The sequence below is a fragment of the Strigops habroptila genome, chromosome 15, assembly GCF_004027225.2.
Source record: "Strigops habroptila isolate Jane chromosome 15, bStrHab1.2.pri, whole genome shotgun sequence".
NCBI lineage: Eukaryota > Metazoa > Chordata > Aves > Psittaciformes > Psittacidae > Strigops > Strigops habroptila.
Window position 1 is genome coordinate 5,940,451 of NC_044291.2, and position 27,874 is coordinate 5,968,324.

Genomic DNA, 27,874 nt, shown 5'->3' on the forward strand with positions numbered 1-27,874 from the left:
ATTTGATTTCTTACCTTAGAAAAGCCTGCCTAGATTTCAGGCTTTATTTTAAGCAATAATCACTGACCTCCTCTTACTGTCTCCATCACACGTTGAGCCTTAGAACCTTGAAGAGTTTGTTGATCTATTGAGAGCTACAACAGCACAATTCAACCTCACTGCAGACAGTGTCTTCTAGCTTGAACCTGTGCCTTCCCCTGCTGCTGCAACAGGCAGAGCAGCACCTTGGACCTGTGCACGGAGTAATTTATGTGTATGGGCTACACCATTGTGTGCAGGAGGAGTATTTTATAGTGATGCTCAGTTAAAACCTCCTTCAAGTTGCCCAACATGAGAGTAAAAGAAGGGAATGGGTGTGGGAAAGCCAAAGGATTCAACCTTTGCTTATAAATCACTTCAAGAGGTACCTGGATTGTCACTCCCAAGCCACAACTCACCCCACCATTAGCTAGGGCTTCAGCCCAGCAGAACTACTACACAGAAGATGCAGAATTGGTGCCACAGGCTGCTGTGTCCAACTCAAACCCACGAATCCAGCTGCTGTCTATAAAGGTTTTAATATCAGTATAAATAGGGCACAGTTACAAAAAACTGCAAGACTGGAGCAATGGAATTTTGCCTTAAAAACTTTGAGTGAGGCCTTGCTCTTCAGAAACACACACAACACACAGACTGCAGGGTGAAGGGAAGGCGTGAGCACACATACACCATCTTGCCTTGAACCATTCAGTACAAAAATAGCAGTAGAAAGATGGTCTCTGAATTGCTGGCTGATCCCTTGGTTGCGCCTCAACTGGGCTCTGGCTGGGAGGAAGAGGCAGATTGCACCTTGTGTTAAGAGCAGAGTTAATGCCCAGCAGAAAGTTTGTCTCCTCTCTCCATCCAGCCACAACTTTCCCAGCTGAGGTACAAGCTATAAAAATAAAGGTTTTGACTGCTCAGCCCTTGCCCCCAGCTCAGCAGATGGAGCGGGCAGGCTGCGCACATGCTGACCCCCAAAGCTCTTGGCTTTTCTTACATTCACTCTGCTACTGGGTTGCAAGAGTTCATCAGGATCTTGCTGCTGATGTTACAGCTCTGTTTGCACCCCTGCCCACACCAGGCCTCCCTCCCTTGCCCAGTCCTTGTCACAAGCTCTCTGCCAAAGGTGATGCCTTCTGTGGTGGATGTGAATCGTTCTGCTGCAAGTCCTGACAAGGGAGGCGGCGGCAGGATCACATCTATCTCTGCACGTGCCGGACGAAGGCCTGCACGAGCTGAATCAAAGGCTCCTGCCCCTCAGGACCCAGCTTGGAGGAGGATTTCCCTTGGGGAGAGGGTAGAACCCCGCTGGCAGGTGAAGAGGGACCACCCCGGCGGAAGTAACGGGACAGGCTGGAGAGCAGAGTACTCTGAAAGCAGAAGCATAAAACAAATTAGCCTCTATCAAACAGAGGTCCCCCTTCCCTCCCCAAGATGCCCCAAGCTGTTAAATCCTACTGGGGAATGGGCTCTGCTGGGCAGCCAAACAACCTTCTCCCACAAATCCCGTTTACACTGAACAGTGAGTAAGGAGGGTCCAAGCTGCTCTCACCAGCTCAGAGCTGAGCTCCTGTTTCATGCGCTGCTTATCACGGGGATGCACCGCTGGGTCTCTCAAGTACCGGACAGCCTGGGAGATGAGCAGGTAGAAGCAGTTCTCCATTGTAAACATGAGCAGAGACCTGTGCAAAGAAACACACAATCAGCAGGACCCCAAAAGGTGAACACACTCTGGTTTCATGGTCAAATACTCTTAAGTCTTCATACGCTGGGTACATATGAGGGAACAGTTACTGTCCATTCCTCTCAAACGCTGGCCATCAGGGAAGGCTGACTAAAAACTACTGGTAAATAAGCATCAAACAACTCTTTACCTGCATCTTCAGTGGCTGACTTAGGATGGGATGGCTTCACACACCCTCCCCTAAAAATACCCTGCTTGCCTTGGGGAGCTTCTGATGGGCTATCTGAACTCCTTTGCTTCACAGTGAGAAGCTCTGAAGCTACACAAATGCCTCTAAATCTCAGCTCTGATCCAAGAAGCATCAGGTTTTGTTCCTTAGCCATGAGTAAATCAAAGAGCTAAAAACTTACTTGAGGGTTTTGGTTCCCTCTTGCATATTCAGCCCTGCAGCCTGAGGGAAAGGTTCCTTCTTCTTATCCAGCTTGGAGGGAAAAGAAGACAAGCATTAGAGGCAGGAGGTACAAAACAAGGAATACTCTCATTCTTTGAAGTATGAGCTCAAAGAGCATGCTGAGATCACTGCAACTGCTGTGCTCCCTCAGATAGACAAACGGCCAGTACCTCTCCCAGCATGTTAAGGGCCACGTTGACTGTGGCAAGGAGGGTCCCAAAGGAAGGTGCAACATCAGAATCAAAGGCTGGTGTGGTGAAACTCAAAACAAAGAGCACGTTGTACTCAGCAAGGTCCAGTGACTGCGGAGAAAGAAAAGAGAAGTGACCCCTGAGGCCATGAGTATGCTCTTGTCATGGTATTGTCATGGTAACAGGGATACCCAGTCCCTGCATCATGCTTTTTGTATGGAGAACTAGTAGCACTGAGATCAAATCTCAGGTATACAGGTAAAGAGCAGCAGAGAGTGTTCTGTACAGTACTGCACAATCAGACTGTATATCTCTCCTCACACAGATGAACCTTCTCCAGGTCCCAAGCCAAGTAATGACTGTTTCCAGATTGTTTTCAAACACCAGGCATATGTGCCTACAAGCACAGGAAAAGGAAGTCAACTGTCCAAAAGTTAGCAGCAGGGCACTGGCTTAAACTTTCCTTTTCTGAACTTGGAGAGCAGGCACTGGGTCACACTGCCACAGGAGGATAACAGAGGATGTCTTTTGTAAGAGTGGCACACTGAGAATACAAGTTACTAGTCTGGGTTATTAGTCTGCTCCAGCAAGGTCACACAAAGCACAGCGTCGTGCAGATCACACAAAAGCTCAGCCAAGCCTTCCTTTCACTCTGATCAGTGCCTGATCCCTAAGGAAAATACCTTGTTCCTGCTTTGTGAGCAGAACAGATGGATGTCTGGCGGGCTCATTCTCTCAAGCAGGACAGGCTGCGCCTCACTACACACCCCCAGAACATCACCTGAAATGCTGGAAACTCCCCCCTTCAGGGAGCAGCTCCTCTCCTCTTTCCCTACCTGATCAAGGAGGATCTGGCAGACATCAGGGGTGAAATGGCGCAGGGCAGCAAGACACTTGCTGAGGATCTTCAAGAGGCTGTACTGCACTGTAAGCAGTGCTTTCTGCTCTGCTGCCTCTGACTCAGGGCTGGGGTGCTTGGAGGAGGCTTGGGGGTTACGCTGCACTCGTGGGGTCACACTTGCTGGAAGGGAATCACCATTTTTTGTCTGCGGAGAAAGAAAAAACCCAAACTCTTCAAAGTCTTGGATACAAATATGATTATTTTGCACTAAGATGAATACTTGGAGGGAAAAAAAAAGGTGCTATGAAAAAAAGGAATGTGGAAATAAGGCACCCAAAGTCTGTCACTTGCTGGAAGCACCAAAATCTACACTTAGTGTGCACTAAGTGTACTGTGCGCTGGGGGAGGCACTGCATTGCAGGGAGGCAGCTGCAGAGGCTATTTAGATTCCACGTCCTGGAAAAAGCATTTCTAATCAACACAGCAATTTCAGCAATGCTGAAATAACACGAGTAGCAATGCATCATTTCCACCCCGTGAATCTAAGGATTCCCCAAGAATAAGAGCTCTCTCTCTTGAAAGAATTAAATCAGATCAAGGACACCAGCTCAACAGTAGCTTAATTAATGGCACTACAGAGTACTACAGCAATGCACCCTTCTTGCTGCAGTGTAGGCAGCTATAAAATGGTAACAGCACCATTCAAACACTGGCTGCTGTTTCTCTAGGACTGGTTTTAGCCAGTCCAGTGTTTTTCAAGTCCAGACTGCTCTTTGCACATGAGAAATGCAAATCCTAACTACTGATGATTGTCAATAATCACCACTAGCATTACTGACATCAATTCAATACCCAAGAGCCTGGATATTGAGTAGTATTTGCCTTTTAACCAGGAGCATGGGGATGCAACACTCCTGATGTACAGTTTGGTTCATGGTCCCCATCCTCACCTGCAGGTAGTGCTGGAGCATTTTGCGGCTGTGCAGCAGGGAGGTACAGGCTTGACACAGGTAACACAGATTCACCTGAAATAAATAAGGGAGAAATCTCTTAAAAGCTCAAAGCCCATCTATTCACTACCATTGATGGAAGCTAGAAAATCCACTTAAACAAAACACTGTGATCATAAAGGATCAATGCAGTGTCTTGATTTCCTGATACTGAGAACTGAGAGTAAGCCATTGAATTCCCCAAGCTATCGTTTCCCTGACCCCACCAGTTATCTTTCCTCACTCAACTCAAAGTACTGACAGAACAGACACTTAAATGACCTCAGCAACAGTTCCTGTTAAGAGCAGTAATAAAAAGGTGATATACTGCCATTTTTTCTTAACACATTCAAACCCCTGCACCCCGAGGCAATGTATGATCTGCAGCAGTATCCTCATTCCTACCTGCATGTCCTTCATAAGCTGTGGCAGGTGGAAATGCCACTCCTTTGTGAAATTTGAGAGCTGAAGAATGAAGCCAACAGTGTGATCAGCCTCTTCCAGACAGGCCAAGCTCTGTACTGTCCGTACTGCGTTCAGGCACTGAAGAGCAGAGAGAAGGAAATCAGAGCAATTTCAGTTGCAAAATGTCAGCAAATGACAGTTAAATCACCAAAATCCCATTCCCTCCTCTAGAAGAAAAAGCTGAAGATTCAGAGGATCTGCCCTCAGGGACAGAGAATCATTCATGAAAGTGGCTGCACAGCACATGGATCAGACTCAGAGAACTTTATATTCTTAGTCAGAGCTCAATGCACTTCACACTCTGTGAAATGAAGGGAGAGCTGTTTGTTTAGGGAGCATGCTTATAAACAGGGCTCTCCAGCACATCTGCACTGACACAACCCACTATTCACTGACTCAAATGGTGACTGAACCTCGATCATAACATTTTCATTATCTGAGCAAGGCTGAGCTGAAGCCACCTCCAAGAACAGCTCCCATACTTTTCTTTCCAGAGCAGCCAGCCACAAGGTGAGTTCCCATCAAACTCCTACTTCTGCTACTGTGTTCAACAGGCCTATTAAACACCTGTAGCAAAGTTGTAACCCCAAGAGCACATCTCAACAGGATGAACAGATGGTGACTGCCCAGCTCTAACAAGTCCCATAACAATCATCCCTGCCTGACTGCATGGCTTGGATATTGCATCCTTCTCCCACTACTGAACTATTTCCACTGTAAACCTTTCTGAGGCAGGAACCTCTTTTCAATGCTTCTGCACTTGCTGACATGTTCCCACTGCTGTTGCAACCCAGAAGCCAAGCGAACTATCAGAGAGGAAGGATCTGAGGTACCTGAAGAATCCTTTCTTGATGGACACCGACAAAGTCCAGTGCTTCTGTCAGGAAGTTGTATCTGAGTGTTTTAAGGAGGCGTTCCATCAGTGACATGGAGAGACGATAGACCCCAGGCCAGGAGGGAGCATCCAGAGACTTCCGTGATGAAGCAGATGTCTGAACAAAGCAAATACAAAGATAAATGAGTGATTCACACTCCCGCCCAGCATGGTACTTGCCACAAACCCTCCACACCATTTTAGCAGTCTCCAGTCTCTAGGGGTAACTGCTCCATGCACCTGCAAGGCAGGGCATGGCAAGCTCTCCTGGCACATTCCCACACAAAAGGAAGCAGCACCCACCTGAATGGCTCCATTAGCGCTGAGCTGGTACACGCTAAGGAGGGGCAGGCAGACACTCTGTGTGACACCAGCTCCAGCCACAGCTGCTGCTCCCTACAAGGCACAGAACCAATTACTGTTAAAATGTGCATATATCTGTGCTGTCTGAGACTAAAGAGACTTATTTTGCATGAGATATTTCTGTCCTTTGCACTGTCACCACCCTTTTAGAGAACTTCCATCTACACACAATTCTATGTTAGTAACAATTCAGTATTAAGAAAAGCAACACTGTTCTTCCAGTAAAATCTAACCTGCATAACCGTACTATGAATTCCATTTCAATAGCACCTGGTTTGGTACATACATAATCTTTGAAGAGGGCTGGCTTTGGAATGCCCTTGCTTTCACCTAAAGCTGAATATGTAATAGAAAAATAATGCTTTATTGCAACTAATGAGAAAGCAAGTCCCAACACTTAATGCTGCTTTAACTAGAGGGGGATAATTTGCATTGTGAAGAATACATTCAGTGAAAGAGCCTGCTCTACATCACAGGTCTGCTCTGGCTCAGCTCTTCCATCCAGGACATCCCATTATCAAGAACAAGGCTAACTGAGCAGGCCTACACACAGGACCTACTGCTTGCAGCCTCTAAAAAAATCCCTTTATCTACAGATCGTTGTTCAGCTGAATTGCAAACAGAATAACAAGCTATACAGTTCCTATTAAAAATGTATAGCTATGTGCCCTCATTTCACTGCATCTCTCACCTGCTGAGTCCTTGCTAAGGTCAGCAGTAAATGCAATGAGGCCTCTGTGAAGTGCAGGTTTTGTTTAACTCTCAGGCTGATCTCCAATGCAGCAAAGATAGTAGGAAGCACAGGGACTTTCCTAGTAATCTGTAGCCAGTAGTCTCCATCTTCATCAACTTCACAGAGCTCTTTAGCCAGATGCAGTCCCAGAACACACACCTGCTGTGACAAGGAAAGGAGAAGGAGGTATAGGCTTGAAACAGGTACCAAGAAAATCTTAAAGCATTTACTAATACAACCTAAAGTTCAGTCAATCTCAGAATCTTAAATTAAGGCACTTGGTATCCCTCACAGGCAGCAGGCTGCAAGGGAAAGCTGTTTCAAACATACATGGAACTTTTGTCTAGAGAGAAGAAACACTGCTGCAAAGCAGATGAAAGGTTCTTTACCCCATCTCGCTGGTCTTTGTGTTTCACTCGAGAGGAGTCATCTGTTTCCATGCTATCCTTGTCATCTGTAGCATCTCCCAAGGTCAGGCTGTGTCGAGTCTGATCGAAGAGCGCAATGACCTCATCTTGGAGTGTTTCACACACACTCAGCACCAGCTGGGAGTACTGTGGGATCTCATTCACTGTGACACACAAACAACAGGCCACAGTTAACACACAATCCTGGTACTCAGGTTTCCAGTTTAACTGATAACATCACCAGGCCACATTTCTTGGAGTTAGTATTTATTCTGTTTTCACTTCAAAACCTACAAAACAGAATGTGAGGAGCTGTGACTAAGTTAAATGATTAAGTCTAGGAGTATGTACTAAGGGATAGATATTCATCTGGCTAACAAAAACATGTAGTTTTACCAAGAAGTCATATAAACTCATGACATCTCAATGCACAGATCAAACATTACCATGGATAGAATATCCATAACTGCTCACTACAGCATTTCCTACCCATTTCTCCAGATTGCTGGTACTGGCCCATGCAGACTGGGTGCAGTATAGAGTCCACATAAATACCACATTCTTACCAAAACCATTATAATAAATTGCACCACCTTTTACCAGCACAACTGGAAACTCAAATTCAACAAAGAAAAACACTAAAAACGAACCCAACCCTCCTATTTATTTTCTAAAATACGTGGACTTGCAGGCCCAAGCAGTGGGACAAGGAATACACAGAAAGGCAAACTGATATATTCTCAACACTACAGTTGCCTTTGTATGTGTTGTACAGAGAAATGATGCCCATATTCCACTGAGTGTCAAGTGCTACTGCAATGTAAGATGCCCCACAAGTGACAGGAGTAATGACCACACTGGTTTCTCTGGTTTGTAACAAAATGTACCCTCAGAAGAGTTTCTTGTGTTTGGGTCTTTTGTTATCTCTCACTAGAAATCCATGTCAGAGCCTAAGCACTACAGTCAGGCATTACTGTGAGATGGCATTTCCAGGGTATGCCTCCCACACCTCCTGAGCTGCTTCCAAAACCTGTCATGTCTCTATCAAACACAGAGGTTACTGTTGGGGAAACACAAGAGAAGGGAAAATATACACATTTTTTGAATGATAAATCTCTTCTCTTGCTAAAATAAGTTATAACAGGTAAGAAAAAAGTAGAGAAGTCCCACAGGTTGGTGACTATATCCAGCATCCTGTACTACTACTAACACCTTTATCATGGAAACTCTAAAGTATTAGGGTGTATTCAGCCATGGCAGCCCTAGTCTTGTACACACACCACCTCACCTTTCATCTCCTTCATTTGCAGAACAGTGATAAGAGCTGAGAACACTTTGGCTTTGGTTTTCTCCATCATCTGCTGATCTGCCTGGAGTACTCCCTCCAGAATCTGCGTCAAGGAGTTTATGATTTTATCCACAGACCCCAACTCGCTGACAACAAAAAGGGAGAGCTCTTCAGGTTAGACAACATCTCTCAATAAATATATCGCTTGACTGAGCTGTGTGGATCATAAGTTATATGATCCACACAAATAAAAGCAGTTCTTCCAAGTTTAAGTCACCACCTGAATCTCACTACAGACACTCCACAGTACACTGAAAATACAGGACTCACTATCTAAAAGGCTTTTTTGATATACTTTTCACCAGCAAACAAAAGCCAAACCATAAATGTATTGCTACAAGAGATTGCAGCAACAACCTACAGACATGAGCCATCCCAAAAGAGAATTCTATGATAAGGCTTCAGTTTCCTTCCCAGCCACCAAAGGAATCTCTCTAGAGCAAAACACTTAAACATAATCTCCCAAGTTTTTATATTTAGGAATGACAAGTAACTATCTAAACAAAATACTTACCTCTTCCACTGTTTGAGAAGGATCAGTAGAAGGGTACATAGCATAGACCCCAGCTGCAGACAGGATACTGACATGGGAACTAGGAGCTAAAAAGAAATACTGCAAGAGTTACAGTCACAACAGTCACATGTAAGACACTTAAGAAATCCTCAGCCCAAGCACCACCACCAAGTGACCAGGTTTGTTCTTCAGCAGCTACCAGCATTGAGGGAACCCTAGTCAGGACCCTCTGCAGGGTCACTCAGTGATGACAAGAATGACACATACAAAATAAAGATTTATAAGAAGCTCATCAATTCAGGGAGAGAGACTTTGTTTCAGCCCAATTTCACAGGATCTAAAAAACCCATGATGGCAAGCACCTGCAGCAACAGAATTCCTCATAGTACAAAGAAGATGAGCAATTGGGAAATCAAAGAACTGACAGGAAGTGCCACCTACCAAAACTTTGGTGCCATTCAGCACATCCAGAAACAATTGCTGATGAACTGCAGAATCAGTCAGGTGCATTATATCAGCCTAAGATCCACAGAAACAGAGATCAGTCAAGCACAACAAAAGATGCACCTTCTTAGCAGTCTAACATCAGTCTGCTGGTTTCATTTGTTACTTTAAAAAAATCACTAAATTTATAGCTGCTGAATGATGCAGTTTTACAGAAATCACTGAAGTATAACATTAACAGTTGACAAGAAGTCAGCAATGACTAATTTCCCTTAATGTTGCATCCCCACCCCACTTGACTCAGCAAAATCTCTTTGGAATTCCAGAATTACTTAGAATTGCTATTCAAATTGTTTACTGCCTCCTTCCTCTGCTCAGAAAGACAACCTGCTTGTTTTGAACAAACAGCAAAACGCCACCTACTCTAACCTCTTGTACTATCTTGTGCTGTAAGCATATAAACAACAAAATCGAAAGATAAACAGTGAATTCTTCATTAGGGCTTAGCTGGCCCTAAAAAGTTGATATTGTTGAATTCAAAAGGTTAATTTCAGATTATCATGAGAGATAAGAGGCAGCTCTTACATGGCTCGTAGAGATTATGAGCAGCATCCGCCAGGCTGAGATGAGCATCTGGTACTCTGTCATGAAGGCACAGCTGCTGCCCTCTGTCTCTGCCACATGATCTGCCAGTAACTTCACATACTCTGACCAGTAGGCAAAGCGCTTTTTGGTGGAGAAGTTCTTCAACGTGTCTTTCAGGGACTGATCCAGCGAGCCCCTGACCAAACACCAAATCAAGAGGAGAAGTTATCTTCATTTATTCTTTGGTCAGAAAATATACTTCTTCTGAGATTCAGGAAAGCCAAGGACACAGCTTGCAAGTGAAGGTTATTCCACATATTAGACCTGTGCAGGGAATCCCACTTTTTGCATTAAATACCAAGGAAAAACATGATCCCTGAAGAAAATCTGTGACTTTTTTTTTTTTTAAGCAGAGATTTTAGTCAATCCTGAACTTTTCAACATTTTAAAGGACAGTTATGTTCCGTAAAACAAAATGAGTGGGAGAAAACTACTAAAATGTTATTCAGCAATCATTACAGGAGATGTACTTAGCTTAGCTTACAATTAGGTTTAATAAATACTGTATATTCTCATTCCAGGATACAAGGAAAATACTAACATTCTCACCTACAGGCTGCAGAAAGACTGTAACATCTCTTTCTGCAATGGGCAACTGCAAGAATCTCAAATGCACGCTTGTAATTTGTGTATAAATCACTGTTTCTCCCAGATTTTCACAAGATTACATGTACTTTGTCCCTCAAAATCTGCATGGTCTAATGAGATTTAACACACACAGCTTAGGTAAAGCACAGGGATGAAGGAGAGACTACGAAACACTCACTTGACAACATAGTAGATCTCCAAACAGATGATTTTCATGATTAAGGCACAGGTATCCAAGACACTGAGCTATAAAGACAAAAAGAAAAGCAAAATCTGAGTACTGAGCACTTTGCAAAGCCAGAAAGTCTTCACTTCCTCTCCTGCCTGTGTTTAAACCACTTGACCATACCTGCTCTTAGAAAACTGCAAGCAGAGAAAAAAGCCTCACATATCACCTAGAAACTTCAGAGAAGTACATAACTACCTTCACTTCGTTTGGATGTAACTCACCTCTGATGATTCTGAAGGCGGAGGAAGGGTTCCAAAGAGCGGATTAGTTAAATTTTCCCAAAACTTTGGCCTGAAAGATATAGACAGAAGCAATATCAGTGATCTCCCCCATGCCACGTGCATAGCAGCATTCTGACTTAATAGAAAATATGCTTTGGTAAATACAAGCTCTGTATAAAAGAAACAGAAAGAAATATATTTGCTTATGAACGCACACATAGGGGCTTCTCATCTTCTTTTCTGAGAGACTAAGTTCAAAGCCCACACACTGCATACCCTTACAGGTATGCATACACATACACATATTACCCCATACACAACCACTAAGATGTAAACGTCCTTGAAAAGTCTGATGAACCAAAGAAAGAGTGTTTTGGAAAAATAAAGACAGGAAAATGCATTGTAGAAAACCAACTCACTTTGTCCTCAGCACTAGCATGGCGCTATCGCGACGGTCCTGCCACAGAGCATGCAGGAAGGCAATGGCAGCACGGTGCAAGAGGGGAGGGCACCAGTACCTCTCCTGTTGTTTGGTATCTATCAGCTGTAAGACTACTTGGAGGCAACTCCACTCCCCTAAGCTGAATTCCTAAAGCAAAAGGAAACAAGAGAGGTTACATCACCACAGAACCACTATGTAGGCACCTATTAAAGCTTTATTCTTCTTGAACACTACACAAAGAAATAAATCTTGAGTACATGATGCCATCATATATTTTGTATATGACTACAAGGAATGTAATCACAACATAAAGTAATAAAAAATGAGTTAAGCTAAGACTTTGTAAGATCAACTGCCTTCAAAAGGTCCCAACTCAAGAAGACCTTGAACTGCAAAGCACCAGAGTGGGTATCCTGGTAAACTGATATTGTCCATTGTACCCCCACCTTCAGCTTTCTCACTGACTGGCCACTGTCAGAGTGAAGAGAGTGGGCCCTAGGGATCTTTGGTCTGACCCAGTAGATGTTCTTATGTTAACTCAGTATCTGCCTTGAAATATTGAGGAAATTCTACCTTTGACCCGTCACTGCCATCCTTCACTTCCAAGTTCAGGAACAGCTCGATGAGCCCAGGTTGTGTCTCCACTGCAACTGTGAGGAACTCCAGAATCATGACCTTAATACGCATGTCCTCCATCTTGCTCTGTAGATGGATGAGGAAGGCATCACGGATGGCAGCAGCATCACTACCAAGGCAGGCATAAACAGACATGGGAGCAACCTGCAGAAGGAAAGAAACATCAGAAACAACCAACCTCTCCAGAATGCTTCTTATATATAGAAGGTGATTTTCATTTCAAATTGAAACTCCAAAATATTTGGTATTAAACCTATGAACATAGGTGAGGGAACTCAAAACTAAGTTGTTGTTAAGCAGGAAGAAACCTGCAAAGTGATCCAAATTGTCCTCTTTGGCAATTCTGTTCTATCCCTCACCTATTCCTGTTACAAAACAGCGTAAAACAAAGAGGAAAAAAAAGGTTTGGCATAATGTTTCTTGAAATAAACCCAGAGCCAGATTTATATGTTTTAATAAAACTGCAAACACATTCTCAGAAGTGTAGTAGCCGAAAAGAGCAAGTCTAAGAGGAAAAGCTAAAAGATCTCAAAAAAACTTCAACGGGATACTCTTCTTCGTAAGATATTAAAGTTCCAATTAAGAAGGTGTAGAAATTGTATTTAAGAGAGTGACTCGAGAATGTTGCTCAAGAAAGTGGAAAGAGGTGCAAAGATGTTGCAGAAAATACCCCACTCATGTGAAGCCTCTCAGTGAGATGCTGAGTGACTTCTGAAACAGCAGATGATGATGTTCAAAAACTGAAGGGCCCTTTATGTGATTTATAATGTGCTCCACCTTACTGCTTTCAGTCCACACTGCCTGCAATTGACTTCCACCAAGCTCCTTGACACAAAAAAAAGCCTGAAGAAATGATCCTGAGATAATTTCAATGATGGAATCAGTCACTGAAGGGCAAAGGAGCAGTTGTGTGAGTCTCATCTTACCGTAGCCAGTCGTTTGAGCAACTGGATGGCCAGGCGTGGAAGAGCAGGGTCATGCCTGTGGTAGATATATTTGGCCAAGACTGCAATAAGATTGTTTCCATGAGCACCTGGAGAGAATGCAATTAAAATCAAGGAGAAGAAAATGTAAAAGGATGTAACTATTTACCAAATAATGATTTCCACAGCAGAAAGTGAGAACCAGGTCAGTCTTCCAACATTACAAGGCAGCAAACAACAAGCCATATCTGCTTAATACTTTAGAAGTCATCCCAGAAGAGAAGAATGCCTTAGAGGAGGGAGAATAGGCTTTCTCACGTCACTATAAACCACTTTTGGAACCTTGCAATCTTATCTACTCTTTGTAATGAGACACACACTGACTATTTGCAAATAACACAGAAGCACAGCTGCCCAGGCTGCCCCACAGAGGAATACATACCGTGCTGAGTAAGTGCCTGTTCTAATGGAGATACCACGCTAGAGGGGGGTTTCAACCTGATGACATTATTGGTAACTGAGAATGCCAGTTTAACTGTTTGGATCAGCAGTTGACCATGGCCTTGTGACTCATCACTGTGTTCACAAAAAGAAACCAAAGTAAGTAACTGTGTTGACAACCAACATTTTATCATCTGCACAACATTCAAAGAGGAAGATCTACCCCCTGTCAGTCAGGGGTTGTAAAACACCACAAACAAGCTGCTGAAATACAAACCCTGACATATCCACAAAAAGCTAGTGGCTACCCTGCCCTGAGTTTTCAGCACCAAACAAAAACAATAAGGAGCCTCACAGCCTATTGTCATGGGGTTTTTTTCCCTCTTCAGGATACAGAGATTTAAAATGTATTCAAGACAGAGGGAGAAACATTTACAGAACGAATCTCTCAGAAATTATAGTGAAATAAAACTGCATGAAGAGATAAAACTGGCTCTAAGTCTGTTTTGGTTTTTCTCCCACTAAGATTTTCCTTATCAGCTAAATATTCTCGGGAGACATCAAAGCCAAGGCTTCTCAAATAGGTCTCACTTTCTTCTCAGCAAGTCTGGATTTCTTCCAGACTTGTTTTGAAAGAAAAAAACAGCAGACTTTATCAGAAACAACATGCTAGCAAGTTTGGCTGGCTATGTGTCAAGTAAAATCGGCCAGGAAAAGAGAACAGAGGAAAGGAGAGAGATTCAACCATAGCTAAAGCAGAAGATCAAGCCTCCAGAAAGGCACATAAGGAAGTTAAGGTGCTCAACACCGAAGATATCTTCAATACTTCCAGAGTACTTCAACTACTTCAGAACCATCCTGAACAGACTGCTCATTCCTAGCACTTCCAAAATTACAGTTCAAGCTCTATTACAATTTATTCATGACCATGGCTTGATTTGAACTCTGGTGATACCCAAAGACACAGAACTACTAATATTGGCTCTAATTCTCTTGCTTCTAATTCATCTTACAAATTTGAGTTCAAGTGAATTCTGTATTAAAAAACTGTAACTGCTAGCAAGCCTTAAACAATTGAGCACATTTACACCCACCAGCAGCTCCAAATGGCATTTCGAAATAGCAAACTAAAACAACTGCATGATATGGAGAGTGTATAGCAAAGACTACATACAGACCTAGAACAAACAAGGCTTGTTCCTCAGACCATACAAAGGCAGGCTTGCCATGGTTAGCTGCTACACTGATCCCTTGTTAAATACATCAAGTCAAAGCTACATTTCAAATATCATTTGCTTCTTTCCTCACACTACTGATATGAAACACACCACTCACCTGTTACACTGGGAGGTCATTACCATATCAATAGTGTCCACACCAATTCCCATGATGTTAATGACAGCTTGCCCTGCTTCAGTGTTGGCCAGGCTGAAGATGCACAGGGACTGAAGGCTGGGGGCATTGCTGTGAGACACAAACAGCACAGAACATATCACTTGCAGAAGTATTTTAACACACAGCACTTAGAAAACTACCACAAAGTAACCTCTTAATTTCTACACCCCTGTTGACCCCTACTTTATTGTCCCTCCTACTTTCTTCAGAGCTCATATACCAAATAGGAAAGTGGATGGCAGCATGTCCCAGGAAATCTATTTACTGTTTTCTCTCTCTTCAGCAGGTATTACAGAAACAGTGTGGTTTGCTCTGTCCTTAATCTTTGTCTGCTCTTCATGTACTCAGTGACACAGAAAAGAGCTGAAACCAAGCACTACTCAACTGTAACAGTTCACTCCTCAACATTTGCATTCAAAACCTGAAACAAAACAATAGTGATTCCTGCACTGTAAGCCAGGCTAGTGCAGGTCTGAAATCCATCACTTGTCTTACCTACTGCGAGGATCCATTTCAGGGCATAAATTCAGTATAGCATGGATCAACTGCAGAATCAGGCACCCTAAAACAGAGATTAAAGGGACTACTGAGTTTTTGGGAAGATCTGTTGCCTAGCTTCTACTCTTTTCAAACAAACCACAGCATCTAGCAATACTGTTAGACGTACAAAGCAAATCCCAAATGGCTGCTAGAAAAGGTATGATGAAAAAAGGAAGGAAAAATTCACACATTCTGTCTGAGAAGGCAGGAGACCCATTTCATTCCCTCCTCCTTCTGCCCCCTTCGATATCCTCACCAATTTTCTCTCTCACTCCATGAGAGTTGTAACGCCATTTGTGGTAATTTGGTAACATCTCCTTCAGGACAAACACAATGCAGGGCACAAGTCCTTGGCTCTGGGTGCTACCAAGTTGTCCCTAGGAGAAACAGAAATGTTATTGTCCCGCTTCTCGTTAAAAGGACAAGAAAACTTTTGCAGGAAGATATGCCATATGTCTTTAAAGTGTGAGCAATCGAGCATGGGGACATACATTTACAAGTGACTTATATTATTTTGTACATCAGATGAATCAAAACAGGCTTTTTGAAAGAATCAGACTGCAGAGAAAGCACAAAGAGTAGCACCGAAGGAAGCGTCAACCAATGATCCCTCACAGAGACGGATCTGACACGGCTGTATTTCACTTTCCTATCATAACAGCTTACAGCTTATTTCCCATGCAAACCATCCCATAAGCACTCACCCGGACAAGAGTTGTTATCAGGTTCAGGAAGGAGATGGTAACATTGTACTCGCCCTGAGGCTGTTCTATGCTCATCAGTAGATTTCCATAGCCCCCAGCATTCATTCCCTCTGCACTGTGACATGAGCAAGAGAGTTTAATGAATAGCAGGATTCTGAGTGAGACGTGTCAGATACAAAGATTTCACACTGGCAAAAGGTTCTTATGACATATCATGAATAGGTTACACACCAAAAACAGACAGGGGAAGGGGTGACAAATACCTAATAATGTGATTCATACTGGACACTGGATTGGCCACAAATGGTAAGAAACCTGTATGGTGAAGGTCAGTCCAAACCTGCAAGAGAATAAGTACAGCTATTCCCTCGCATTCACATATATACACCTACTAGTTCTCAAATCCAGCAAATCCAGAAGGTAATTTCCTCACCTTGGCTGGCATCCGAGAAGCCAGTACTGTCAAACAATTGACACAAGAAGCAATAACATCCACAGGTGGAGAGATTACAGTTGTTAGCCTAGAGAAGAGAAATAGTATCAATAAAATGCACTGTGGTCTAGCAGATATATTGTTTTGTTAATCAAAAAAGTTTCTCTCACCGAGGTACACATGTATAAAATCTAAGTAGGTAAATACAGACACCAGAGCCTGCACTTCCAGTCTAGACTTGCTGCCTCCCCCTCACACCTGAGTCAGATGAATTTACTGCAAGAGACAAAGCTGGCAAGACAGCACTGTCACAGCAAACAGTAATTATGCAGCAGAATATCAATTCCCAGGCAGTTAACACTAGAGGAGAGTTAATAAGTACAACTGTTTTAACACCTGGAAGTTACTTCTCTAATGATATATTTTATTCCCCTTTCATGTCAATATAGCTACCAATAAAAAATGCCTTTAAATGGATAAAATTGCACAACATTCAGCAAAGAAGTGGAAGAAGGGGCCACTCTGCTGCATCAAAGCATTAAACAGTGCGTAGCCACAAGAGTCTTGAGAACTGAACACCAGTCTTGCGGAGTTCAAGCACGGATACACACTTCTTGCAAAGCTCTTGGCAAAATGAGTAATTAGCCATTCTTCCAGCTCATTGTATCTTCTCAAGTGTCAGTGACTTCCTGCCAGTCAGTGACTTACCTCTGCAGGAGCATGTAGATTCGTGACGTGATGGGCAGAAGGCAATCTGCTATCGATACATCAGTGCTGATGACTTTATGAACCAGGTCAATTATTGGCTTGACCCTCTGGCAATGCTGAATCACATCTGAGTAGAGAAAAATAACGCTAGAATGCAAACTCATACTTAAGCAGTAATCAACTCTGGAACAGTGCACATTAACCTCACCATACAGCCCTATGAGCATTCCCCATGCCAAAAACCATTTATTTTATCTATCTCAACTTTTCCCTCATCTAATATTTATCTCATCTCACTGCATGCTCTTGGCCTTTTGCAGTGAATTATACAGTATTATAATAATAATTAAGAAATCAGGTTTCTGGGCAAGTATTTCATGCTCTTGAAAGTATTCAGAGCTGTTCAATCCTACTATTTACCTCAAATTGATACCAACTAATAATTAATTATTCTCTTTTATACTCCCAACCTATCTCACCTGCTGTCGATACAACGTGAAGTAGCATCTCAATCTCACAGGTAAACAGTGTCCAGCTGCTGTAGGAATACTCCCATCGTACTACATACGCCCGATCATCCAGCACCACTTGGCCCACTGTTCCCTGAGGTATCCGCAGGTTTGTTTGACCTAGTCCTTAGGTGAAATACAGTCACAAATTTACCCATGAGTTATGTCCCAAATTGCACAAAGTATTTCAGTAAGAAAAGGTTAAGTACTTACCAAGAGGATAGAGGAGCTTTGGAGTCTGTCTGCGCCAAAGTGTGCCATCTTCATGAGAGATCACATCAGGAGGTTTATGCTTGTACAGTTCGATGTAGAAGGACATTTTATCCAGGAAACTGTATACCTGCACACAGAGAGAGCTTAAACAATATAGCCAAGGAGCCAGGCCTTAAAAATTAATCAACCAGGCCATCTCCAGGAATAGGCAAGTTCTCTTGACATGTACAATATCCTTCCAATACATCAATCATTATTATTAGACAGCCCACATGTCCAGACATATCTCATCTAACGAATCAGGAACTTCTTGTAAGTACACCTAAAAAATTAGGCAGTAACTTAATCTTCATGAGTAAAGTTTTCTAGGAGCCTGCAACAGCACAGAACTAAAAAGTATTCCTGTCCACTGTCCTTTGACAAAAGCTTAATGTCTGTTATCTAAAATTGCAGTTGAGATAAGCACATGTAATGGAAAGAATCACACAGCATTATCACACAGCATGTTATCCTTGTCTTGAAATAAATCATCTCTTGAACACCAAGACAGATCCTATACCTTTTTTGCAGTAGATTTATCAGACACAAGGGCTTGGAGCAGCTGAAGGAGAGGGGTAAGCTGGTTGGGGAACGATCCACACACACTGTCCAGGATAATCCCCAGACCTGCAGTAGGTTCCTAGTGGTGAAAACAGAACACAAATATCATATTACCAAAAAGAAATGCTAAAATGGTCTCAGTAGAGCACAAGGAAACAGTTCCTTTTAAAGTTGGACATTTCACATTAATCATGCACAAAAGTACCACTCCAGTCCTTGCACAGACTAAAGCATGAGGCAGTGTGCAAGTATAAGGCAGGAAGTAAGACTGTAACACATTACATATCATCCTAATTCTGTGACAACAAAATAATAAGCATGATGCTTTTGCTAGCAGTTAGTTCAATCCTTGCAATCCCAGCCCTGGTTTCAACTATCACCTATATTAAAACTTGTTCCAGTATCCTTCAAGAGCAAAGCCAAGGCTGTACCTAAAAGGCAGGAAAGGGCAAAAGTAAATCAAAGACAGATACAAATGAACACTAGCTCCTCAGGCCCTCCTAGAAACTAACAAACTAAATACAAGCAGTCTGTTCCCTTCCTAAAGGGGATCTTTTATTAAGTTTCAGTTATAAGGAAGGTAGGTCAAAGAAGTTGCCAACACACTCACCGTCTTCCAGAATAGCTGAGGAATGCTGGTAACTGTCAAAACTTCACATGCAACATCAATTATATCCTTCAAAAGAAGAGAAGATGGAGCAAATGAGTTACTTTACACAGGGGAATTTCATCCCAGTCAAGTTCTGCCACATCTTTAGAATTTAAGTTTCCATGTTTACCAGCCAAGATGTGATCACTTCCTCTACTCAAAACACAAAGAAACACCCAACATACCCAAACCCAGAACACTCCACCAGCCTAAGGCCATCCATCATGAGCGGACTGGCCAGGACAAATATATCCACTACATCTGCAAAGGGCAGATGATGTCTTCTCAAACTTGGAAATGAAGCATGGATTATTTCCATTGCTTTGGAAATAACACATTAACAATTTCAAACCCATAGGACTTCAAGTGCAAGATAAGTTCTTTCATTATTAACCAGTCAGTCTGCAGAGGTGTTTACTAGGTTTGCATTGTGTAAACGCAGCAGGAAAACCAGCAAATCACTCTTCTAGATCTAAATCACAAAGTGTGCAGTCTCAAATGCAGGATTATGATTTAACAAAGGCAGTTAGCATCATTATGACAGGTTATTTTAAATTAGGTAACAGAGGCAATGAGCCTTGCATGCTTACCTGCTGATTGCCCAATGTATGCAATTCCAGTGATGTCAGGACAAAGGAAATAAGCCCATAAATACACAAACAAGCAGTGCTGGTAGCACACTGGAAAGAAAGAATACACACTCAGTGTTCATGGAAGTCAAAAGGATTTTCTTTCACTGGTTTCTACCTCAAAATAGTTTGTTCTCATACATGTATGTCTAACGAAACCATATACAGAGAGATCAGTGCAGAGTTAAATCATCTAATACTCAAGATGCACAATGGCAGTACACTAAAGAGGCGAATCAACCAATGTGATGAAATGCAGTCTATTCTGCTCAAAAGAGATGTAGTTCCTCAACTCCCAGAAGCTTTTTCTTACTCTTTGGGCATAAAAATCTGTCTCATTTCAACTCGAGTTCTGATCTTCAAGAAAGTAAGATGCTACAACATCCTTTACTGTGTAGTCTGCTTAAAACCACATAAACCAGATTTAGTTCCAAAGAACATTGGTTCAAGATCATCTGCTTCCCATCGGACCCTTACATCAGTACAGTAGCAGTTAAAAACCTTCAAGAGCTTACATACAGATTCTAAGAAACTCACATTCTTCCCCCCACTGTTCAGTGATCGCAGCAGCTTTGTCAGATACTGGAAAACATTCAGCTGGATGGCAGTGCTGCCCATTCTTCTGATAACATTTGTTGACTCCTCTGGGTTTAGAGTGTGACGGAGCAGAGCCCAGGCCAAAAGCACTGGAGCATGATGTGAGACATCCCCTAACTGCAGCAGCTGATTGTCCATCTCCTGCACAGAGACAGGACAAAAGCAACATAATTGAGATCTTCTGAAAGAAGTTCATACTTGGCAAGTATACAGCTGATTGCATCTTCTTGCTAACTGTCACCTTTCCCTTGCAGATAACTATTTCACACATGTAACTGACCAAATTATATACCTGCAGCCAGTTTGTTTTCCTGCACAGTTTACTGCCTTACAGTTAGTCTATCCTTAGTTGTTCTCTGTCCTAAAAGCACAGACACTACAGATCTTTTGTTTCATTCCCATCTGGAAACTTCACAATGCCTATTTCTTTGCACACATCTTTCTTTAGAGAAAGGCTCAGGATAACCAAAGAAGTATAAGGGGGAGAGGAATTAAGTTTGCTCTTATTTGCCCCAGAGTGTTATGCAGATGCTAGTTCCTACACTTGGTCAACAAACTCAAGGATCAGAAACTTACAGACAATCTTTAAACAGCACTGCTTGGGTAATCACAGTATGTTCTGTATCATTAGGCCTGACAAAGGGTTACTCTGACAGTGCTTACCTGGTGGATGCACTTATTGGCTAATTTATGCCTGTCAGTCCTGCCATCCAAAGCACGCTTATGGAGGGAGTCGATTTCCATGCCTTCCACCAGAATAAGAGCACTAAAGTAGCTACAAAAAGGAGAAGAGTAAGAGCAAGTAGGTCAGAAACTTTATTGAAGAATTTTAAATTATTTTTATTGATAAGTGGTCAAAACCCAACCTTTACTTTGCTTTTGTTCAGCTGTTCTTTAAAGCAATGAGAAATTCCATGAAATTAACAGCAGGTAATTCAAATTTTGTCTTGAAATTCTAGTATATGACAGATTACAATCTTCAGAACTACCATTTCAGGTTGAAAAGACATAGAAAAGGCCACTGAAATGTGAAGATAGCTTTTCCCCCTTTGTAACACTCTGACACCTGGCAGAGTGTTCATTCCCCCTGGCTACACCTTAAGTTATGTTGCATGCAGCAAAATGAAGACACTGCTGTCATTTGTAAGCAGACACACCACAGCCTGACCTGAGGCAACACAGTTCACAATACGGGTCGAGGAGTGCTACCCTCCATGCAGGTAGCAGGCAGAGTACCAGCACAGGACTGTCTTCATTGCCATTCTTACAAGAGGCAGGATTATATACTAGATTAAAGCAAACATACAGATGCCTCTCTACTTTGCAGTCACACCTTCATTTTGCCACAAACTTCTAATGTGACCAGAAAAGCTATTTTGCCTTCATCACAATAAGCTTAGCTTGAAATAGTGGTGATTTTAAGAGGCAGCAGCAAGACTTATAAATGCTTTTTTTCCCCTTGAGGAAAACGACTGTTTTGCTCTGTACTCACCCACAAACACACACGATACTTACCCAATTCGATCCACCAGGTGATCCATGCTCTCATCTACCAAATGTCTGTTGGTTTGTCTAGTGCCAAATCCCTGTTCTTTGAACTTCTTTGCAAATGCCAGCAGATCATCAGGTGACATTTCAAAGTATGCATGGTAGAGGAAGATGACTTCCAGGAGCATGGCCTGTTCACGGAGGCATTGCACAAACCAACGGGAAACCTGACGTTCTGTCTGCACAAGGAAAAGTTCTACCATCATATGCTGAAGCTCACAGGTCAAAGAAGTTGGAAATTGAGAAGTGCTGAAGCATTTCAATGGCTTGTGTAGCCAGCAGTTTGTATCAGTGGCAAGGAAAGCCATTATAAACACAGAGTGTGCTGATGCAGAGAGATTGTGGACAACTACACATAAGTGGATCTGTTAGCCTAGGACTATCAATGGATTTATGACAAGGAACAATATGTGCCACACAACTGCTTCTGAGCAAAAGTGTGTTCTGTTAAGAGAGAAAAATTTTAGGTTTCTTGGACCAGAAGAAATATCCTTTTTAACTGCATCTGCACAGACACATTTTCCAATACATGACATATAAGGGAAGATTTTAGAAAGTTTGATAAATAATAGCAAGAAACAAAATACCATGAGATTTCCATGTGTTTCCCATGTAGGAGCTTCTGCTTTGTACAGTGCTTCAAACTGTTTCCAGTAATTAGGAACTAGTTCTTTGTCCAGCTTTTCAACACACTGGAAGTATTGAGCCTTAAATAAACAAAAGATAAATTAACCTCTCACATGCACACTCAACTGTCTTTTACAATCACAAGTGGACAAGGTTACTCTACTCACCATGTAAGGATGCCTCTCATCCTGAAAATAAGTGAGTAGTTGGAGGACACAGCGCAGAATGCAGATCCTCTCATCATAGTAATAGTCAGCAAGCTGTGAATATACAGTGTCATCAATCGTTATCAACTTGGTATTGTGTCTAACAACACTTTCCTCCCCCATACACTGCCAAGGCCTTCACCACAGGAAGACAGAGCACTCAAATATTACTAGGTGGAGTTTCAACTAAGCAGTTTTTAAGTTACTGGGGGGGAATAATTAACTTTACAGAACTCAATAAAACATGCCCATAGGGACATGTCAGTAATTACACTGCTAGGAGAGAAAACTTTGAAAAGAAAGGCAAAAAGAGAGAGATGATCTCTCTTCCTCATCCCAATTATCCTCTGTCGATATGATCAGCGGTCACCATTTCAGTTACCACTTCAGACAATAACATATAAGCCTACAAGCTTTGGAAAACTAGGGAACATACATCTGCTCAGCTAAATTCCTGATATTAAGCCTAAAATTTCCTTTCTGTAGCAACTATTAACACTGTTCAAATTGATCAAAGCATTTTCTAAAACTCGTTCTTTATAGAAGGAACACTTCAATTATTCCAAGATTTTCTGGATCCATAGAAACAAAGTTGGTTCTCTGGCAGCAGATCTTTTCAACAGATACAAATGGAAATGACTAACCTTCAGCATCAGAGCCTGACTCTGCCTTTCATCCTGAGAAACTGTCTGTAAGCAAAACACAACACAACAAAGAAATATTCACTGCAGAAATACCTACTGACAAGATACATATTCACAAAGAAAAGGACTGAAATAAACAAAACACAATTTTTCTTTCTTTTCTTTTGGAAAGACAGATTCCAAAAGCACAAAGCCAAAACACTCATTTTTAACAACGTATTTATTCTTCATCTTCACTCTCATTCACGATCTGTAGCTTTCCTGTGTTCCTGTGATAGAGAGAGGAGCTGAGTTCCTGCAGAGAGATTCAAGCAGGTACTAGAAAATTAAGTTCTGGATATACATTTCCTTAGAGCAGCACTGGAGCATTGAAGGTTCAGAGAAGAAAAGCTACAAAGCCATTTCCAAATCAGAACTCAGACTTACATGTAACCATGTGCATCAACAAACTACTGGTATTAAAGAAATATGTGGATTAAAGAGAACATAAATGAAGCTACGGACCGGCAGGGAGTCCCTTGTTCCTCTGTAATCCTCTTGAAGATAACACTGTAACAAACGCACGCTCTGCTCTTCATCCAGACCCTGGAAAACCAGAAAGATAGAGATGCTCTGAAAGGGATAAAAGACAACTGAATTCATTCAAGATGCAGATTCTCTCCAAATATTCAGGCAGCTCTTCTCTTCAAAACAGGTAATTTCTAAAACATGCCAAAAGACAATTTCTGCATCAGGCAAATGCTTTAGTTACACTTCTGCTTAAAGCAAAATACATAAGCTTTGATGTCACTTAGATGTAGCCAGTTTAGCTTCAGCAAAAGGAGCATAACTGTCATTTAAATAAAGGTACCTCCTTTATTCAACATCAAGAGGCTTATTTAAATATAACAATCCTACTAAGAATGCATTCAAGTGCAGGGATAAAAAATAACCAGAAAGCACCTTCACTCACCAAAAACTTGCTGGCCCTCAGGCCCAGCTCTTTCAGTGGAGCATCTACACTTTTATCAGCTTTTACTTTTTCGGCTGAAGTCGTACTAAAGAAAACAAGAAATTTTAGTCACTAAAAATGCAGCAATCCCAAGAAATGAACTGCACAGGTTTCATTTCAGAGTTCTCAGTTTTACCAGTTTAAATTGAACATTTGCTTTTTCCTCCACAGCCTTTCAATATTTCATACAACAATATTTTGTAACCTTCCCACACATAAAACTCAACAGTGTTCACAATATTATTATTGTAATAAATGCAGACTATATTCATTCCACCTTTTTCAGGGAGGAACTCTAGATATCCTTCTGGGATGACTGAGTGTCAAAAGGAGTCACTTCTCCACAGGCTGCATACTTGCACGTGCTGGCTGCAGCTCAGCAGAGGTAAGGGTTAAGAGCTACCTAACATGAGTAATGACAACAGAAACTTGCTGTTACTTCTTTCTGGTCTGTATTTCATACCCCAAAATGTTATGGAGTTAAGTGCTTTCTCTTGCCACTTCTCTCTTGAAAGCTCAAGTTATGCAAGGGAGTAACAATCTACTTTATGTAATCAGAAAGAAATAGTCTACATGTTCCTCTACTTATTAGGAGACCCCATTTTAGATGATAATTTCTCCAATCAGGCAATTACTATACCTTGGAGGCTTATAGTATGAAAGTCCCTCTGACAATCTCTGCAAGTGATTGTTCAACTCTGACTCAATCTGTGCCTAAAAAAAAAAGAGAACCAAATACTACTGAATAGTTTCCTCAATGTACACTGCTGAGAATCAGATCTGTTAAATTTAAGTGAAGCAAAGAAATTCCACCACCACAAAGAGACAGGAACAACACAAGACAAGCATCTATGATTCAGACTGATTTAAGGCACATAACTGCACCAGGCAGCTGCTGCCTTGCCTAATCGCGGGAAGGGAGAGGAAATAGGAGGCAATGGACTGGATTCAGAAACATCTGGATTTCCAACCTCTGGGCAAATTCTTCAAAGCACACGCTCCATCCCTGAAAATAAAGAAGCAAGCTGTACCATTCATGAATAGCCCAGGACAGCCAGTCTAGTAAGGAGCACTTGTGTCAGCTCCAGAAAGGGAACCACCTTTTCACATACACCCTTCCAGATAGGTCATGAAGCAGCTATAAACAAGGACTGGAAGAATGAACAAGTAGCAAAGACAGAGGGACAAAAATTGCACTGAGGAAGAGAGGAAAGCAGCAAAGCATATTTTCACTAATATTCAAAGAGATATACAAGTGATATATTCGGCCACGGAGTCCATTCAGTGATGAGCAAAGCTGCTTAGCAGGGCATGGACTTACTGGTTCTCTTAAAGATGATCTGCCCAGAAGAACCCTCCATAATTGTCTGCTGCTCCTGCAAAGGGAAAAGTAGGAGAGTATTTTAATGATGAACACTATTTCAGACTTCCATTTAGCTTACACCATTTCAAACCTGCAATTACCTCAGAGCACATCACACTGCAAGATAAGGTAGAAGAAAAATGATTTAAGGAACATTACTGTGAATGCTCCATCCCTGGCAGTGTTCAAGGTCAGGCTGGACGGAGCCTTGGGTGACATGGTCTAGTGTGAGGTGTCCCTGCCCATGGCAGGGGGGTTGGAACTAGATGATCTTAAGCTCCTTTCCAACCCAAACCATTCTATGATTCTATGATTAGTTTTTACCTGAACAGTTTCAGATGCCCTGGAAAGACCCAGGAATGACCCAAAGAAGGTGACAACTGATATAACAAGACTTGCAAACTCATATCAAATCATATGTGTTGCATATCAAAGCATCACATTTGTATCAATTTACTAGCTCAATTTGATTTTGCTACTTGGACGTCTGAGGTTAGTAAGAAGAAACCTAATGAAAGTGCAGGGCAATATTTGATTCAGTTACATTTGATGCTTTCCTCCAAACACATTCTTTCATAACAGTTTCATCCTTCACTTTAAGTGCAACATAAAACTGGGTGAAGCGAAAAATTCCAACACCTTTACACACGGTAGAATGATTTGCTACAGATCTTCTGATTTACCCTTGGTTCCTGTTTCTTCCTGAGCACTCTGTAGAAAAGCCAATCTGCACTATAAGGTATTACAGATCAAATCCTGGCACACACATCCAGAAAAATGAGTCTTCCTACAACAGCTCTAAAAGATGTTTGCCAAGAAAAAGCACATTTCAGGAACTTAGACAAACGATGAACTGTCAGCAACGTAATCCAAATCAGAATTAACCACCACAGCTCCCCACGCAGAGACTGTCTACAAAAGCAAGATCACTCGTTTATTTTTAGAATAGCATCATCAAAATAACCCACTATGGCAGTGAAAGTCATCTGCAGCTTGTGACACATGGTGCCACCTAAATGCATGACAAGACGTATGATTTCCAGTGCACTTATCAACATAACTTGTACCTAATTCCTCGACAGTCGGATGCACCGCCCTGTGCATGAGCTAAATAACCTCTCCCGGCTTGGTCAGCCACCAGTTGTGGGTGCAGCCTCACAGCCCATACACAGCACCCAAAAGCCACAGGGTTTTACCGAGAAAAGAATCACTTTGTAGACCTGAGCACCAGCCCTGCAGAGGCAACACTTCTACTTGTCATTCCCTCCTAACCTCTCTCCTGGGAATTAAACAGACTCTGGTTGGTGGCCAGTTCACTAATTAGACTCCAAGCCAAGCAAGGAAGGAAAGCTCTTTTTATGTAATCACATCTAACTGTGGCGTTCTTGTCCCCATTACAGCTTATAGATATTCGTTTAATAAAAATCAGACATCTAGGGACGCTACAATAAACATCCAAAAAGCGCTCAGGACAAATGAGCGCACTGGAAGCGATCAATGAACCTGGGATTCATTGACTCGCTTCATTATACATCTTCCCCGTCTCTATTTTGATTTTTATACTTGTAAATACTTGTCCGAAAGGTGAAAACCAACCCTTGAACGCTTTGCTCTCCACGAGAGCAGCTCTGGGACGCGGGGGGCGGCCTGACCCCCACCTCCAACACCTCAGCCCTCACCGAGACTTCAGCCTCACAAAACCAACAGCTTTTAAAGAAGTTCTATTTAACGCTTCACCCTCTGCAACGCGGCAGGAGAAGAGAAAGGCAGAGATCACTAAACGGTCACTACTCACTGCTCCATTGAGCCGCCTGGGGGGGGGTCCCCGAGGGGCCCCTCAGCGAGGGGCGGGGCCAGGCCGGTGCGGGCCCCGTTGCCGTTAAACCCCCGTCCCGCCCCGTCCCGTCCGTCCCGCTGCCCCGCTCCCCGCCGGCCCCGCACACGGCGAGGTCCACGCCGGGCCCCGCCTCCCGCCGCTGCCCCGCCACAGCCGCCGCGTCCCGCACCTCGCGCGCGGCCCGCCCGCCGCCATCTTCGCTCCGCTCTCACGTGACCCGCCGCGCGAAAC

At 42.6% G+C, this 27,874-nt stretch overlaps 1 protein-coding gene across 3 annotated transcripts; it reads right to left on the bottom strand.

Moving 5' to 3' along the window:
• Window positions 1-538: 538 nt before the first annotated feature.
• NUP188 (nucleoporin 188) lies at window positions 539-27,872 on the bottom strand. Of its 3 annotated transcripts, none has more exons than XM_030506866.1 (44): window positions 27,813-27,872; window positions 25,765-25,819; window positions 25,084-25,157; window positions 24,405-24,489; window positions 23,957-24,037; window positions 23,453-23,497; window positions 22,770-22,862; window positions 22,563-22,682; window positions 21,943-22,154; window positions 21,091-21,202; window positions 20,368-20,568; window positions 19,792-19,881; window positions 19,163-19,228; window positions 18,512-18,631; window positions 17,953-18,079; window positions 17,710-17,865; window positions 17,231-17,357; window positions 16,523-16,610; window positions 16,353-16,429; window positions 16,090-16,204; window positions 15,642-15,762; window positions 15,341-15,407; window positions 14,786-14,914; window positions 13,452-13,585; window positions 13,013-13,119; window positions 12,024-12,230; window positions 11,428-11,597; window positions 11,009-11,078; window positions 10,737-10,804; window positions 9,911-10,106; window positions 9,323-9,400; window positions 8,882-8,967; window positions 8,308-8,453; window positions 7,002-7,183; window positions 6,571-6,774; window positions 5,820-5,912; window positions 5,476-5,634; window positions 4,583-4,720; window positions 4,139-4,213; window positions 3,184-3,393; window positions 2,327-2,458; window positions 2,116-2,186; window positions 1,574-1,703; window positions 539-1,391 (listed from the first exon to the last, which is right to left on the bottom strand). In XM_030506866.1, the coding sequence occupies exons 1-44, from the start codon at window positions 27,836-27,838 to the stop codon at window positions 1,221-1,223; spliced, it is 5,214 nt and encodes a 1,737-aa protein (XP_030362726.1). In that variant the 5' UTR covers window positions 27,839-27,872; the 3' UTR covers window positions 539-1,220. The 3 variants fall into 3 exon arrangements, with proteins under 3 accessions (XP_030362726.1, XP_030362727.1, XP_030362728.1); XM_030506867.1 differs by having other exon boundaries at window positions 6,571-6,771; window positions 27,813-27,839; XM_030506868.1 differs by lacking the exon at window positions 23,957-24,037.
• Between the last annotated feature and the right edge of the window lie 2 nt (window positions 27,873-27,874).